The 16331-nt window shown below is 53.4% G+C and overlaps 2 protein-coding genes and 1 long non-coding RNA gene across 9 annotated transcripts in view; 1 reads left to right on the forward strand and 2 right to left on the reverse strand.

Moving 5' to 3' along the window:
• COL5A3 (collagen type V alpha 3 chain) overlaps window positions 1-1875 on the reverse strand; it is a 36526-nt gene extending 34651 nt beyond the window's left edge. The window contains exon 1 of the mRNA XM_044752298.2: window positions 1645-1875. Coding sequence (XP_044608233.1) covers window positions 1645-1732 — 88 coding nt within the window. The 5' untranslated portion in view covers window positions 1733-1875. The remainder of the gene's footprint in view (window positions 1-1644) is intronic.
• A 1295-nt stretch (window positions 1876-3170) lies between these two features.
• On the forward strand, window positions 3171-13035 carry RDH8 (retinol dehydrogenase 8). Of its 7 annotated transcripts, XM_070491960.1 has the most exons (7): window positions 3171-3441; window positions 3621-3677; window positions 6606-6767; window positions 7401-7580; window positions 8536-8629; window positions 8858-9041; window positions 9129-9979. In XM_070491960.1, exons 3-7 carry the CDS (start codon window positions 6617-6619, stop codon window positions 9396-9398), a joined length of 879 nt encoding a protein of 292 aa, XP_070348061.1. In that variant the 5' UTR covers window positions 3171-3441; window positions 3621-3677; window positions 6606-6616; the 3' UTR covers window positions 9399-9979. The 7 variants fall into 7 exon arrangements, with proteins under 7 accessions (XP_070348061.1, XP_070348063.1, XP_070348064.1 ...); XM_070491963.1 differs by lacking the exons at window positions 3171-3441; window positions 9129-9979 and adding an exon at window positions 12771-13035 and having other exon boundaries at window positions 3527-3677; XM_044752667.2 differs by lacking the exon at window positions 3171-3441 and having other exon boundaries at window positions 3527-3677; window positions 9151-9979.
• LOC139041285 (uncharacterized) lies at window positions 12674-16302 on the reverse strand. The gene is made up of 3 exons (XR_011496141.1): window positions 15542-16302; window positions 14619-14807; window positions 12674-12801 (listed from the first exon to the last, which is right to left on the reverse strand). It is a non-coding gene; the product is annotated as an uncharacterized lncRNA (long non-coding RNA).
• Window positions 16303-16331: the final 29 nt, after the last annotated feature.

Consider the following 16331-nt stretch of genomic DNA (forward strand, 5'->3'; position numbering starts at 1 on the left):
TGATTTGTGCTGTGTCAACGTGTGTGAGTATTTGACCCACTATGGAGAGATTAGATGCAGCTCTTTGACTGGTGGCTGTGTGTCCTTGTGAGTCTGGGTCCTGCCGGTGAGCTCGCGGCTCTGCGGGTCACACAGGTGAGTCTGTGACTGTGAGGCTTACACTCGAGAAGGGGGGTGTGGTTATATGTGAGCATGTGGCCAAGGCAGCCAGTGGGTGACTGGTTGTGAATGCCTATCGTGTTGGAAGGATGCCAGGGAAAGCATGTGTGATAGTTTAAAAGCGTAGGAGGGTGACAAAAGCTGTGACCATGTGGCGGGTGGCTGATGGGGTTGCCTGGACGTGAGCACCCGTGTTTAACATTCCTAGCGTCCCCAGGGACTTATATTCTGAACGATGCCTGCGATTGCACGACGGTGTGCATGTGTGAGCGTGGGAACGGGGCATAGGCCAATTTGGGATTGTCCATGTGAGCAGGCATCTCCCCGGACTCCAGAGAAATTGTAGTATAGTGTGCGTGCGTGTATGTGTGTTAGGGGGCTGAGTTCGCCTTAGGGAGGGGTTTCCAGGAGGGCCAAGTCTGGGATCTCTCAGACCAGAGAAGCCCCCTCCATCACCACTTGAGGGACTACGACCTTCCGGATCCCCGGGGCGCCCCCTACCCGGAACCCTCCGGGGCGGGGCACGGCGTCCAGCCAGATGCGCGCAGCTGGGCGTGCGTCAGCGCTGACTCACCCGTCCGGCGGCCCCCGGGACCCCTGGGGGCCCCTGAGAAATTCCTCGGGAAAAACACTGGAGACTGTCTCAGCTGGGGGGAGCAGCTTGCACTCCCGCCCCCGCCCGCGCTCCGCCCCGCCCCGCCCTGCGCCCCGCCCCGCCTCGCCCCTCACCGCGGCCCTCGAGGTCCTGTCCATGGTGCTGATCTCGGCTCTGGGGAGCGCGGGGTGGGGGGAGGGGGGAAGGGATGGGGAGAGGGGTGGTGGTGCGGGCCAACTAGGGGCAGAGGAAGAAGAGGGAAAGTGGGGTGAAGCCACCTGGGGAGGCGCAAAGGGAACTCTGCAGCCTCGGTTAGCCCCCTCGCATACTCACCCCACTCACCATCCCCCTCAGAATCATCCACTCACGTTCTCACGGGCAATTACGTACACCCCAAAAATCACACCCCTCACAGGGTCACCTAGAGACACACAATCACACTCGTAACACACGCACGCAATTATTCTCAAAATCAGCCCCGCACACAGACACACTTGAACATCCACAACTCACAATCACACACTCGCCCAGGGATCACCCCGTCAGCCACATCCACACAGTCATCGTCAATCCCACACCCAGGCATACACACAAATTCGTCCCAAATGGCCGCACACACATTGCTACACGCACACACACGCCTCTGAGTTGCATTCATTCTCACGCACTGGCCAGTAAAACATGGTCACACGTTTCTCCGCCCGCGTCCCCCCAGCCAGCTGTCACACCCACAAATCGCCCAGAGTCGGACGCTCGCGCCCGAACGCCACCCCGTAGCCACGCGCAACACGCACGCCCCTGCGCACGCCCCCCGTTCCCGACTCCACTCCGTCTTCGGGGGCCTCGCCGGCTCCTGCACCTTGAGTCCCATCGCCTCCCTCCCGGCTCACCGGCCTGCGTCCGGGGCAGAAGCTGCAGCGAGGCCAGGAGCAGGCAGAGGCCGGCCCGCGGCTGGCCCAGGCCCCGGCGGCTCCCCATCCCGGCGGGGCCCGCGCGCGAGGCGGGGGACCGGCCGGGGCGGCAGCGGGGAGCGGCGGCTCCAGCGGCTCGGTGCCCTCCCTCGCGGCGGCCGGCTCCGCTCGGGATCCGCAAGAGACTGCCCGAGACCCCGCCCTGGCCTCGCCCTGCGCTCCAGCGCCCAGCCAGGCGAGGCTCGCTGGAGGGGAGGCGGCTGACAGCCGGCGGAGGGAGTTGGGAAAGTTTGTGCCGAGCGCTGATTGGCCGGCGAGGGGCGGAGCCCTGGGCGGGGAGCTGGGCCCTCTCGCCCCACCCCACAGTGGAGGAGGAGGGTCATTCCCACTCGGCCTCGGAATTCCGGGTCCCAGCCTCGCTCCAAACCCTTTCCTCCTAAGAAACTCCCTCAAAGGCGATCTTAGCCTCATTCAAACCTTCAGCCTCCATCCAGGCCCTTGAATAGGGGGTGCAGCTTTATACCAAATCCTTTCTGTCTCGACGAGGCTCCCAAATGGGGTGTCAGCCTCACACCGACTCTCACCCACCTGCCTTACCCCGGTCTCTCAGGCCCACACTAAGAGGTACCAGCTGCACCCCAAAGCCTTCCCTTCAGGTCCCTAAATAAGAGATCCTCAGCCCGCCTCAGACTTCACCCCAGATTCCAAAATGGGGTTCCCAGCCTCACCCCGAACCCTCATCTCTCCGCCCAAATGACAGACTTGGATGTCCTGGCCCCACCCCCAAAGCCTCACCACAGATTCCAAAACTCCGTTTGTTCATGATTTTCTTCAAACTCTTAGTCTTCAAATAAAGGGTCCCCTCCCCCATCCCTAGGCCTCCTCTCCCTGACTCAGGTCTTCAGATGGGTGCCCCAGCCGTAATCCCAAACCCTCACACACGTCCCCACTGAATGGGGGGGTCTGGCCCTCTGCCAAAGCAGGGCACGGCCGCAGGGAGGGGTGGATCCCTGCCTTTCCTGGGGTGAGGCAGGGACCCCCCTCACCCCGCTGGGACCCCCCAGTGTGAAGAGGCCCCAGGGGGTCAGGTGGAGCTGTCTGTGCAATTGAACAAGCAGAGACCTGCGGGATCTGCCAGAGCTTCTGCGGGAGGAACCCAAAGGGCGTATCCTGGGCCCTGAACCGCACCCCCACCCTCCCGGCCATGGGGAAGAGGGAGAAGCCGGCTGTGCCTTCCTCCCAGCCTCTGACTCCTCAGACAAAGAGTCTCTGTGTCTCTGGAGAGGACGGGTGGGGCCCATCTGACCTGAGGGGGAGATGGGGGCCCCCAGGGAGTGGGGAGGAGAGGGAATAGCCCCAAGCTGCCCCTCCTCCTTCCCAGAGACACCAAACGCTAAGACTTCCCCAGCTAAAACTCTCATACATTCCCTGCCCTGCCCTGCCCCGCCTTGCTGGGAAGTTCTTCCCAGAGTCTATGGCCACCATCTGACATTTCTCCACCCACTTCCGTTCTGAAAGGACCCTTCGAGGACCACTCTCTGTCACCTTCTCTCACTATCATCCTCCAATCGAAGATTCTTGGCCCGGAATAGAGACAGGGAGAGAATGCCCCTGCTGATTCCCCGTTCCCTGTAAATCCCCCCAGCCCTGAATAATTTACCAGCCTAATAAAAAGACCCCATTTCTGCGCGTAGCAGTGAGGAGAGGAAATTTTTGACAGATAAAGGACACAGGGTGTGCTGAGGCTGAAGGATTGCCCCCAGCTGCCCACTCAAGGTCAGTTCAGAGTTGGAGGCCCCCGGGGCCCCTTCACCCTGCAGGATCAGTTGGAGGAGGCAGATGAGCCAAGGGTGGGTGACAGGAGTCAGGTGCTGGCCAGCAGGGGTCACCCGTCCGGGGAGGGATCAACATGGCCGAGCCACCGCGGACTGTATTGATCTCCGGCTGCTCCACAGGAATTGGCCTGGAGCTTGCAGTGCAGCTGGCTCAAGACCCCCGGCAGCGCTTCCAGGGTAAGGGGCCCAGGGCAGCCGAGGCGGGCAGGGGTGGGCACGGCTTCCGAGGACCCCCAGCCCTCCCGGCACTGGCTCCACAGCCCATCCCTTCGGCTGCATGTGTGTGGGCTTGGAAGCATCCCCTGATGCAATGAATATTTCCTGTGCACCTACCGAGTGTCAGGCACTGTTCTAGGTGCTGCAAATGCAGCTGCGAACAACATACAGAGACAAAAACCTCTCCCCTGGGTAGCGGGGTCATGGAAGAGGGAAGGGAGGACAGACAATAAGCAGATTTTTAAATTGTGTAATATATCTAACGCTAATAATTTTGCTAAGAAGCAAACTAAAGCAAGAGAGAATGTGGTGGGGGGAGGGAGGCGGGGTGGGTGATATTTTTAGAAGGGCTGGTGGGGAAGGCTTCTCTGAGGCTTCACTCGGGCATCCCCTGACGCTCCCCTCCCCTAGTCCTCCCCAGATTACCGCTCCCAGATAAGCCTCTTAAGTGACCCTGACCTTGGGGGTTTACGGGGGACCTCTAGGTCTAGCGACTTAGCCTTCTGCAATTCTGGAGTCAATTGTCCCAACCCGCACCCCACCCATGGGAACCTCTGACCCAGAGCAGGCCGGCATTGAAGTGGGCAAAGGGCTGTTACTTAAGAGAGGCTGCAGGGGGCGAGGGCATTGCCCCAGTTGGCAGAGCTGCTTCATCCAGCCCTCTGCCCTCTGTCTTAGAAGCATGCACAACTTTGGGCATGACAGTCTGAGTGGCAGTGTGCAAGAAAGTAATTGTGCTCTGTGTGTCCCTGTGGGCAGATGGATGAATGGATAAAACTGCTGGTCAATGATGTTGATCGAGCGCTTATGATGTTCCAGGCTCCGATCTAAGTGTGTTGCATCTAGTAAGATATTGAATCTCCATGTCACCCCTATAAGGTGGCCACTATCATTTGCCCCAGCTTAGAAATGAGACTGAGGCACAGACTGCCAAAGGTCCTTGCCCAAGTTTGCCCAGCCGGAAAGTGACAGAGTCTGGATTTGAACCCAGGCAGCCCAGCCCCTGGTCCCATACTTGTCACAACACTGAATATAGGTGCCTGTGGCTCCCCTTTCAGCTGTGCAGCACTCATGAAACACACAGGCCCACAGATAACATGCAAATACCCCCAGGAGTGTGCATGTGTGATTGTGCATGCACTCGTGGGGGAGTGCAAATATGTATACGGGTGCCTGGGCTCAGCACTCAGGTTCAAATCTCAGTTCTGACACTTTTTAGGGGTGGGACAGGCAAGGAACTTCACCTTGCTGAGCCTCAGTTTGTTCATCTGTATAATGGGGATAACTTTATCTACCTGTTATGGTTACTACTGATAAATAGCAAATCACCCCAAGATTTACGGTCCAAAACAACTGTAATCATTCACCTTTCATGATTGACAAAGGTCACAAAATGGGAAGGGCTCAGCTGGGAGGTTCTGGCTCAGGGTCAAAGGCTACAACTAGAACAGAGGAGGCTGGAACATGCCAGGCCTGGGCAGGCATCTCTCTCCCTTCCAGCAATCTCAGGGCTTCTCCATGTGGTCTCTCTACCTGGACTAGCTTGGGCTTCCTCCCAGCATGGCGGCCTCAGGACAGCCCCACTGCCACGTGCTGGCTGAAGGCTTCAAGAGTGAGTGTTCCTGCAAACAAGGCAGAAACTGCAGCACCTTTTCTGACTCAGTCTCAGAAGCCACATAATGTCACTTTCACCACATCCTATTGGTTCCCATCTTGTCACAAGATTCAAGGAGAGGGGAATGAGATCTCATGTCTTGATGTGGGAGCAACAAGGTTCTAGAAGAGCATGTGCAATGGGAGATACTGTGGCCATCTCTGGAAATGTTAGTGACCTAATCATAGGATTCTTGAGAGGAGCAGAGGTAGTGCTTATAAAAGTGTTTAGCACAATGTCTGGCACATAGTAGGTTGACAATAAATCAGAACTTATGTTGATGATGTAAACGTGGCTATTCATACTACAATATGCATGTATGTTGACCCTAGATGTGTATGCATTTCTTTTCTCCAGGCAATCTGTTCTATATTTATGGTCTCGCCTACTAGGCTATGAACTCCATAAAGACAGCGACCTTGTCTTTCTTATTTCATGCAAGAGTCTCAGCACCTAGAATAGGGCATGGCGTGTAGTAGATGTTCAATAAATGTTTGTTGGATGGATGGATGGATGTAGAGATGGATGGATGAATGGATGGATGTAGAGATGGATGGATGGATGGATGGATGGATGGATGGATGGATGGATGGAGAGATGAATGGATGAATGGATGGATGTAGAGATGGATGGATGGATGGATGGATGGATGGAGAGATGAATGGATGAATGGATGGATGTAGAGATGGATGGATGGATGGATGGATGGATGGAGAGATGAATGGATGAATGGATGGATGTAGAGATGGATGGATGGATGGATGGATGGATGGATGGATGGAGAGATGAATGGATGAATGGATGGATGTAGAGATGGATGGATGGATGGATGGATGGATGGATGGATGTAGAGATGGATGGATGGATGGATGGATGGAGAGATGAATGGATGAATGGATGGATGTAGAGATGGATGGATGGATGGATGGATGGATGGATGGATGGATGGAGAGATGAATGGATGAATGGATGGATGGATGGATGGATGGATGGATGGATGGATGGATGGAGAGATGAATGGATGAATGGATGGATGGATGGATGGATGGATGGATGGATGTACATAGAAATGTATGTGCACAAGTGTGCATTCGAGGTTGTGTGGTGAATGTAAGTGTGTAAACCTGTGGGTCTCCATCCCTCTGTGACTGCTCATGTGAGATCACAGAAACATGTAGGTCCACACACGAGAAAGGAGCCCAGTGCCTGCCCCCAACTCTGCTCTCTGTCCCCAGTGGTGGCCACCATGAGGGATCTGGGAAAGAAGGGGATGCTGGAGGCAGCTGCCAGAGAGGCTCTGGGTCAGACCCTCACCGTGGCCCAGCTGGACGTGTGCAGCGATGAGTCGGTGGCCCAGTGTCTCAGCTGCATCCAGGGAGGAGAAGTGGACGTGCTGGGTGAGTCTGAGCGGCTCCTGGGGCCAGTGGCCGCCTCCCTGGCCTAAGCACAGAGCCTCATCAGAGCAAGGTCTCTCCAGCGTCTGAACGCCAGCCCTCTTGCTTCACCAGCAACCTCTGGCCCTGGACAGAAGGGGTAGACCAGTTGGCTCAGAGCCCAGGATACCCATCAGTCTCTTAGAAACACAAGAAATAAACTAACTGAGACCTGGGAGTAGGGTGGATATTATGGAATAGAACTTCTCACGTATGGAGAAAACCATAGGTGGTTGGGAAAATTATTTTGATGAGTCATTTGGGGAAGGGAGTATGATGAAGAAGCAACTCATGGTCCCCAAAGGGTCTTCTAAGAATGGTGAGTCTGGCTGTTTTGATACAATTTTGGGTCAGAGCTGAATTGCTCATGCATTAAGGGAGAGGCTGTTCCCAGAAGCCCTTCCCTTGACCTGGGCTCAGGATTCCCTATAACAAATGCTAAACGTAAAAGTCAAGGTTCCACATTTGTCTACCCAAGACACCCTGGACTGACCCTGGATTTGGAATGGGGGTGGGGGTGCTTCCGAGACTGTCCCTGGAGAAGTGACACTAGAAGGGGTGGGAGGACTTGAAGGTAACCCTTACCTCTCCCCTTAGTGAACAATGCTGGAGTGGGCTTGGTGGGTCCCATCGAGGGGCTCAGCCTAGCTGCCATGCAGAAGGTCTTTGATACCAACTTTTTCGGGGCTGTCCGTCTGGTCAAAGCTGTGCTTCCTGGCATGAAGAAACGGCGACAGGGCCACATCGTGGTGGTCAGCAGTGTCATGGGGCTGCAGGGTGAGCCCTGGGGACCCACCCCTGGGAATCCCCCCAGTGTCTGACCCTCCCCAGGCTAGAAGGATGGCAAATAGGTTTTAGTTCCTATTCTAAATGTGCCTGTGTTGAGAAGGATTCTGAAGCCCGAAAGGAGAAAGTTCTGGGATAGATTAACCAGGTCTGCCATGGTGCAGATGTAGGTAGTGGTGTTATAGGTGCTGCCAATGGCCATCCACATTCAGCATCAGCCCCACTTCTGGACACCTCCAAAAATCTTTCCCAACCGTCCCCCAAACCCAAAGGAAGCATCATAACCACTCCTAAGACTCTCCCTTGCCAAACACCCCCCACCAGGCCCCAGAGATGTCTAGATTTGGGATTCTGAGGTTCCACAGAAAAGAGAGCAGCGATTGACTAGTGATGTCTGCTATGAGCTGCCTATGGAGGCCACCTACTTGCCATCCATACTCCTGCGTCTTTCCTCCTTGAAGCCCGTTAGACTCTCTTCTCTAAGGAATCCGCCCTATCAGTCACCCCACCACGGAGAAGATGCATGTAGTCAGCCCCATCCCTTTGGTGCCTTGTCCAGCTGCTCCTCCTGACCTCGAGGGCCACAGTCACTGGCCAACAGGGCTGATAAGGGCCCTGCTGAGCCGGGTTTGCGCTCAGGGGCCCTGGGGATCCCATGCCCACGTGGTCCAGAGGGTTAGAGGATGGAGGGAAATAGGGGAGATCCGGGTGGAGAGCAGATGGAGCACTGTTAGGAAGAGGGGGCACCTGGGTCCCCAAGACAACCTCATCCTGATGCCCTATGCCGGGATCCCACAATGCCAGACGCCCATCACATTGGCCCCAGATATCCCTCATTCTGAGCCCCAAACCCTCTCTGTCTGTCTGCCGAAGACTCCACCCCTCTGGACCCACAAAGCCCATCACCCAGACCCCCCACGGGCCTGCCTTCCTCCAATCCTCTCAGGTGTCGTGTTCAACGAAGTCTACGCAGCCTCCAAGTTTGCTCTGGAGGGATTCTTCGAGAGTCTAGCCATCCAGCTGCTCCAGTTCAACATCTTGTGAGCGGGGAGGGGGAGGAGGCGCGACTGGGCTGAGGCCAGGAGATGGCGGAGTGGGGCGGGATGACGTAATGATCCTCGTTACGTAATCACGTAATGATCCTTGTTACGTAATGACGTAATGATGGGGCAACTAGGAGAGCGAGAAAGAAAGACGGCCAGTGATGGGCGAAACCGGGCAGCAAGTGGGTCGGGGCCCCAGATCCCCTCCTCTTCCTCCGCTCCCAGCGTCTCCCTGGTGGAGCCCGGCCCGGTGGCCACCGAATTTGAGGGGAAGCTGATGGAGCAGGTTTCCACGGCCGAGTTCCCAGGCACCGACCCCGACACCCTGCGCTACTTCCGGGATTCCTACCTCCCAGCCTCCAGGGAGCTCTTCCGCAACGTGGGGCAGAGCCCACAGGATGTGGTCCAGGTGAGTGGGGGCCCCAGAGCCCCGAGACATAGCTCGGGTATGTGAAGGGGCCCCTCCCTTGAGAACCCCCCTCTCCCTGGGTCCCAGAGCTCAGGGCTCCGCCCCACAGGCCATCGTCAACGTCATCAGCTCGGCCAGACCACCCCTGCGCCAACAGACCAACGCCCGCTACTCCCCACTGACCGCCCTCAAAGCCGTGGACCCCTCGGGCGGCCTGTATGTGCGAACCACCCACCGCCTGCTCTTCCACTGGCCGCGCCTCCTCCACCTTGGCCTTCGATGCCTGGGCTGCGGCTGCCTCCGCCGCCGGGTCCAGCCCCGCTGAGCAGAGCCTCGCCCGCCCCTCCTCACCCCTGAGCAGCCAGGCCTTTTTAGTCCACACCCTGCTAGCGCCAGTACAGACTCTATGTTCATTCATTCAGTCAGCAAACTCTGCCTGACCTGCTCTGTGCCTGGGCATTGCCGGGACGCCAGAGACCTCCAGGCACACACCCCTCCATGGTCAGGGCTGGGGCAGAGAGAGCCACCCCGGGGCCCTGGGCCGAGAAGCCCAGAGCAGGGAGCTAGAGTGGTGTCTGGGAAGGCAAGGGAGGCTCCCTGGAGGAGGAGGCATTGTCGATGGACTTTGAAGAATGGGACAGGCTGCCTCATTCAACCTCAGGACTTCAGTGTCTGGAGCCTGGGAATACGAGGATGATCCAAAGCCACCTCCACACTGAGCTGGGTTGACTAAGAGGGCTCCAGACTGTTCTGGTCACGCACTCCATCAGCAAAACGTGTGTGCGCACACACCAGCAGTGGATGCATATTTTTCCATAAAATACAGATTTATAACCACTAGAATCGCTATATTAAATATTTCTTAAAGCTTGATTTCTTATGTCTAAATAAAAAATTGAAAAGCAGTGGCGTCCACCCCACACCTGTTAGAATGGCTACCATTAAAACAACAACAACAACAAAACAGAAAATAACAAGTGTTGGTGAAGATGTGGAGAAACCGGAACCCTTGTGCACTGTTGGTGAGCATGTAAAATGGCGCAGCCGCTGTGGAAAACGCTATGGCGGTTTCTCCAAAAAGCAAATGGAATTATCATATGATCCAGCAATTTCATTTCCAGGTATTATCCAGAGGAATTGAAAGCTGGGTCTCAAAGAGACCATTTGTACCCTCGTGTTCATAACAGCATTGTTCACAACAGGCAAAAGGTGGAAGCAACCCAAGTATCTGTCGATGGAGGAATGGATAAACAAAATGTCCCTCCATACAATGGAATATTATTCAGCCTTAAAAAGGAAGGAAATCACGACACACGCTAAAACATGGGTGAACTATGGGGACACTGCTGAGTGAAAGAAACCAGTCACAAAAAAGACAAGTACTGTCTGATTTCACTCACAGGAGGTCCCTAGAGGAGTGACATCCACAGAGACAGGAAGGAGGATGGTGGGGCCCGGGGGAGGGGGAGTCAGTGTTTAATGGAGACAGAGTTTCAATTTTGCCCCCAAGACAGTGTCCTCAAGTCTGTGGGCCCTCCTCAGGGGACTTGGGAAGCAATGGACTCTGGGTGTAAATGCCGGCTCTGTCCCTGGTTCACAGGGGCAACTGGCCTGGTGATATGTCCTATAAAGCAGGGCAGGAGTAACCGTGCAGAAACCACGGGGAAGGTCCCCTCACTGTTCCATTTCACTTGGAGTCGTGGTTGTGGCTCGTGTTCAGGTACCCCCTTGGAGCGCCAGGCTCTGGGAGAAGTTTGTTTATTAGTATTTGCTCCATGGCCTGACGAGATGGAGGCACTCAGAATCTGCCCTGTTCATCAAAAAAGGAAACTGAGGCCATCAGGAGCGGAGGGGAGGGGCAGGAAGCCAGGTCTGTCCAACTCTGTCTCTGCCGCTCTTCAAGGGTCTCTAGCAACCTCTTGGAGAAAAAGGGAAACTGAGTCCGGGGCCCTAGAAAGAGGTCTCTGAATCATGCAGAGATAACGGGGGCTACTTAGTGTGTTTTGTCAAATCAACTCCTCCTTTCCCCTCCCTCATGTTGGATTTTTGAAGCATTGTTGGAATACCTGCAAAAAAATATATGAAATTAGATAGTGGCGATGGTTGCACAGCCTTAGGAATATACCGAAATCCGCTGAACTGTGCACTTCAAAATGGTAAATTTTATGGTACATGAATTATATCTCAATTTAAAATTCAATTAATTTTTTGTGTTTGAGGAAGACTGGCCCTGAGCTAAGATCTGTTACCCGCCTTCCTCTATTTTGTATTTGGGATCCCGCCACAGCATGGCTTGACGAGCAGTGCTAGGTCCTTGCCCGGGATCCGAACCTGTGAACCCTGGACCACTGAAGTGGAGCACATGGACTCAACCACTACACCACCAGGCCAGCTCCTAAAATGAAATTAATTTTTTAAAGGACTAGAGGAAGCACACATGTGCAGGAGGTCCTTGGTTTGCCCCAGGAAGCTCACCCCAAGAGTTACATCCATTAATTTCCTCCATCTTTGGCTTCTGGTTGGGTTGGGTTCTGCCAATAGGAGGCATCAACTGGAGATCAGAGGGTGCAAGGGGAAAGACCAGGTGTTTGTCCCCCAGGCTCCCTCCGTGTGGGGTCCCTGTGGATTAGCTTCACCCCAAAGGTCTCCACTGTCCTGAGTTTTATGTCTAACATCCTCCTGCTTTTTCAAAAACTCCCTTAAATAAATTATTTTAAAACACAAATTTGGGCTGGCCCAGTGGTGCAGAGGTTAAGTGCACACATTCTGCTTCGGCAGCCTGGGGTTTGCTGGTTCGGATCCCGGGTGCAGACATGGCACTGCTTGGCACGCCATGCTCTGGCAGGCGTCCCACGTATAAAGTAGAGGAAGATGGGCACGGATGTTAGCTCAGGGCCAGTCTTCCTCAGCAAAAAGAGGAGGATTGGCAGCAGTTATCTCAAGGCTAATCTTCCTCAAAAAAAAAAAAACACACACATTTATCTCCTTGTCAAGAAGGAAAAGCCATCATAGTCACCATCAGTGAAGCCAAACTCAATATTTATTTGCGGGTGGGGCGTATGATGTTCCAAACCCCTATTCTTAGATTCTCAGTGCAAGAAAATACTAGATTTTCTCTACCAGCTTCCCTTGCAGCTAGAGAGTGAGCATGTGACTCTGATTCTGCTCAGCGGATGCACAGGATTTAGAATTGAGAGCCGGCCACCCGGAGAAGGAGGCATCAAGAAGAGGAGGTGAAAGAAGGGACAGGAGTGTTGCATTGGCAAGGTTGGCAGCAGAAGCCAGAGCTGCCGGCTGGTGTCAGGGGGGTGACTTAGGCTGTGGCCTCAGCTGCTGCCTTGCAGCCCCACTTTGTTCCTTTCTGTCTTCCGTGGCTGGTGATGCCATGAGCCCCCAGCATCCACGTGATACATTCCTTTGCTGCTTGAATAAGCTCGAGTCAGTTTCTGTTACATATTAGAAGGAACCATCAGCAACCCAGATGGAGACTATAAAAACAGCCGCAGCGGGGGAATAAAAGCTTTTATGAACTTCTAACTGGATGCTATTGCTGACCAGCAGAGATTGGCCAACATTCAAAAGGTGTTAAAGACACACTAACCCTCGGCTCTGGATTTATACCCATGTCCACCCGCTCTGTCCTCCTCGTCTTAGCAGGATCAGTCCGTTCTTCTGGTTGCTCAGGCCAAAAATCTTGGAGTCATTTCTGCTTCCTCTCTATCTTCACAGCTAATCTGTCAGGAGATCTCGTTTGCTTGACCTGCAAAATATATTCAGAACCAAGCACTTCGCAACACCTTCTCGGCCCCCAGCCTACTCTAGCCACCCTCCTTTCTCTCCTGCAGGATCGTACCAGCCTCGTCCTCCCCTCTCCCCTTCTGTGTTTGCCCCCCTACAATCCACTCTCCACGCAGCAACTCAGAGGACCCTTTGAAAACATCTTCTGAATCAGTAAAATGTTCACAATGGTCTTTGAGAAATTAAAGGATATTTTAAAACACTTCTAGTCTCAACTGCCCATTTCTTGGTCCCCACCCCCACGCCTGCCTGTTATAACTTGCTTGAGTTATCCATCCAGATTTTCTTTTTGATTATACAGAAAAAAAAAACCCTGGTGACTGGATATACAAATTGTGGTATGTCCATACGATGGAACATTATGCAGCCTTAAAAATGAAGGCAATTCTGACACACGCTATAACATGGATGAACCTTGAAAACATGACGCTAAGTGAGTAAACCAGTCACAAATCTAGGACGAATCTATTGTATGATTCCATTTATGGAAGGTCCCTAGAGAAGTCAGGTTCACAGAGACAGGAAGGAGAAGGTGGGGGTCGAGGGTTGGTGGAGGGGGAGTTAGTGTTTAATGGGGACAGAGTCTCAGTTTGGGAAGATGAGAAAGTTCTGGAGAGATGCATGGTGGGGGTGGTTGCACAGCAATGTGAACGTACTCAATACCACTGAGCTGTGCGCTCGAAAGTGGTTGAAATGGTGAAATTTATGTTGTGTATATTTTACCACAATTTAAAAAATGAATATGGGGTATTTTAGTGGAAAAAACTGAATATATACTTTTTTCTCTACCTTTTCACAAAAAGCAGCATACAATACACGTAAGTATGAACTTTGGTTCTTTTTTGGAATAATATATCTTGGAAATTTTTTGATAGCAGCCCAAGAAGACATCCTCATTCTTTTGCACAGCTGCAACGTATCCCGTTGTGCAGATGGATAATAATTTATGCAGTTGGTCCCGTACTGACCAACCTTTGGGCTCGCTCCAGAGTTTTGCTATTATATCAATGGCTGCAATGAACAACCTTTTGTGCATACATCATCTCACATATGTGCGAGTGTTCCTGTCATGGGATTACTTGGCCAAAGAAACGATGCATTTGTAATTTTTATGAACATTACCAAATTCATCTCTATTGGGAAGGACTGAGGTCCATCTGTTAGCGAGCTCACTTCCCCACAGCCTCACCACACTCCGCATTACCAGTCTTCTAAATTTTTGCCAATCTAATGGGTAAAAATTAGTATCTCACATTTCTTTCATTTTAACTTGCATTCCTCTTATTATGAGTGAGCCCAAATGTCTTTTCATATGTCAAAGAACCTTTTGTGGACCTTCTGACCACATCTTTCAATTTTTTTCTATTGGATTGTTTATATTTTTATTATTTATTCCTAGAAACTCTTTACATATTATGGAGATTAGGGAGTCTGTAATATGAAGCACAAACACTTTTTTCTGGTTTTTTTGTTTGTTTGTTTTTCAAGCTTTTCAGTGGTGGTATTTGGCCTTATTTTTATGTTGTGGAATTGTTCATCTTTTTTGCTGTTGTTACTTTTGGATTTCGAGTCATAGTAACAAAGGACATACTCCAACTGATTCTATTAAAACAGGAAGATTATGTCACTCTTCTTTTCAAAAACTCTCCAATGGTTTTCCTTCCTATATGATTCAAATCCACAACTATGAGGCCTCCTACATGATCTAATCCTTGAATATTCATCTCAGATTATCTCCCACTTTCTCCCCTACACCCACTCCATTCCAGGAACACTCACCTCCTTGCTGTCTCTTTTTTTGAAGAAGATTGTCCCTGAGCTAAAATCTGTTGCCAGTCTTCCTCTTTTTGCTTGAGGAAGATTGTCCCTAAGTTAACATCTGTGGCAATCTTCCTCTGTTTTGTATGTGGGACACCACCACAGCCTGGCTTGATGAGCGGTGTGTAGGTGCATGCCTGGGATCCGAACCTGCGAACCCCAGGCCACCAAAGCAGAGCATGAGAACTCAACCACTACACTACCGCGCCAGCCCCCTTCTTGCTTTTTTTAAACACTCCAATGCACACTCCCACCTCAGGGCCTTTGCACCTGCTGTTCCCTCTGCCTAGAACACTTTTCTCAGATATCCACATGGCTCCCTCCTTCAGCTCACTTAGGTACTCAAATGTCACTTGCTGAGAGAGGCCCTTCCCCTGTCATCACAAGATAGTATATGTCACTCTACCCCTTGAACCTGCTTTATTTCTCATCACCAGACATATACTACAGTTATTTGGTTCTTGCCTGTCCCCACCCACGAGAATGTCAACTCTGTAGAGAGGAGGTGGTTGTTTGTTCAGCCACATCCCCAGTACCTACGACATGTGGCACGTAGTAGACACTCAATAAACATCTGATAACTGAGGGAATGAGTGGGTAAATTAATGCACCAAAATGAGATTCTCCTGGATGGAGCAAGGTTTTAAAGACCTTTTTCTGCTCCCCAAATCGCCATGCTCCCTCTCTCTTTCAGGCCTTTGCACGGGCTGTTCCCTTCCCCTGAAACAAAACCATCTTCCTTCTCCCACCCCTACCCCTTCACCCCCTTACTTGACTGAGACTTTCCTGTCTCAGCCTAAATACCGCTTCCTCCAGGAAGCCTTCCTCGACTGCCCGGAGGAGCCTCGGAACCCTCACAGCGGCTTATTTGTGGGTAGTTCTACCTGCCCAGGCTGTGCGCTCTGCAGGGGCGCATATCATTGTAATTGCACGGGGTTTCCAGACGCAGGAAGCAACCCCAAACGTGACAGCTGGGTTCTCCTTCCTCCGGCACAGCAACAAACTTGTCCTGGAAGTTCTCGCTGCCTGCGGAGAGCGGGGGAGGGGAGCACGGGAGGCCCTGAGGGAGCAGGAAGCAGGGCCAGTTCATCCGGTGGGGTGATCAGAAGCCCTCGAGGGCCAAGAAATGACCCGAGGAGGCTGGGCTGGGACTGGAAGTGACCCAGCTGGGCGCATCCTGGTCCTTCCGTCCACGCTGTGAAGCCCCTGGCCTCCGCCACCTGAGCCGCCAGCGGTGCCTCTCGGAGCCTCGGTTTCTTCCTCTGTGAAACGGCATCGCGCTGGAGAGAAAATTCCTACTAAGTGCAGGGACTTAGGAGGCGCATCACAAACGACAGCCGTTCGTGGTGACGTTGACGTGGGCACCATTCCTCGCCCCCTGGGTCCTGCCCGGCCTTTCCCGGGAAGCCGCGGGCTGGAAGCCCTGGAAGAGGGGGCGTCAACAGAGGCCACACAGCGCTGCCAGGCTGCCCCTCCCGCCCCCGCCTCCTGGCTGCAGACCCGGGGTCCCGGGGAGGGGAAGGCGGGCGGAATCCGAGAGGCGGCAGCTGCTCCGGGCGTGCGGCCAGCGCGCCGCCCTCCGCCACCGGCATTCCTGCGGGGGAGGCCCGGGCCACCGCGCGCCCGCCCGAGGCCCGCCGGCGCCCTCTCGTGGCCACGCGGGCGAGGCTGGAC

The sequence above is a fragment of the Equus asinus genome, chromosome 20, assembly GCF_041296235.1.
Source record: "Equus asinus isolate D_3611 breed Donkey chromosome 20, EquAss-T2T_v2, whole genome shotgun sequence".
Lineage (NCBI taxonomy): Eukaryota > Metazoa > Chordata > Mammalia > Perissodactyla > Equidae > Equus > Equus asinus.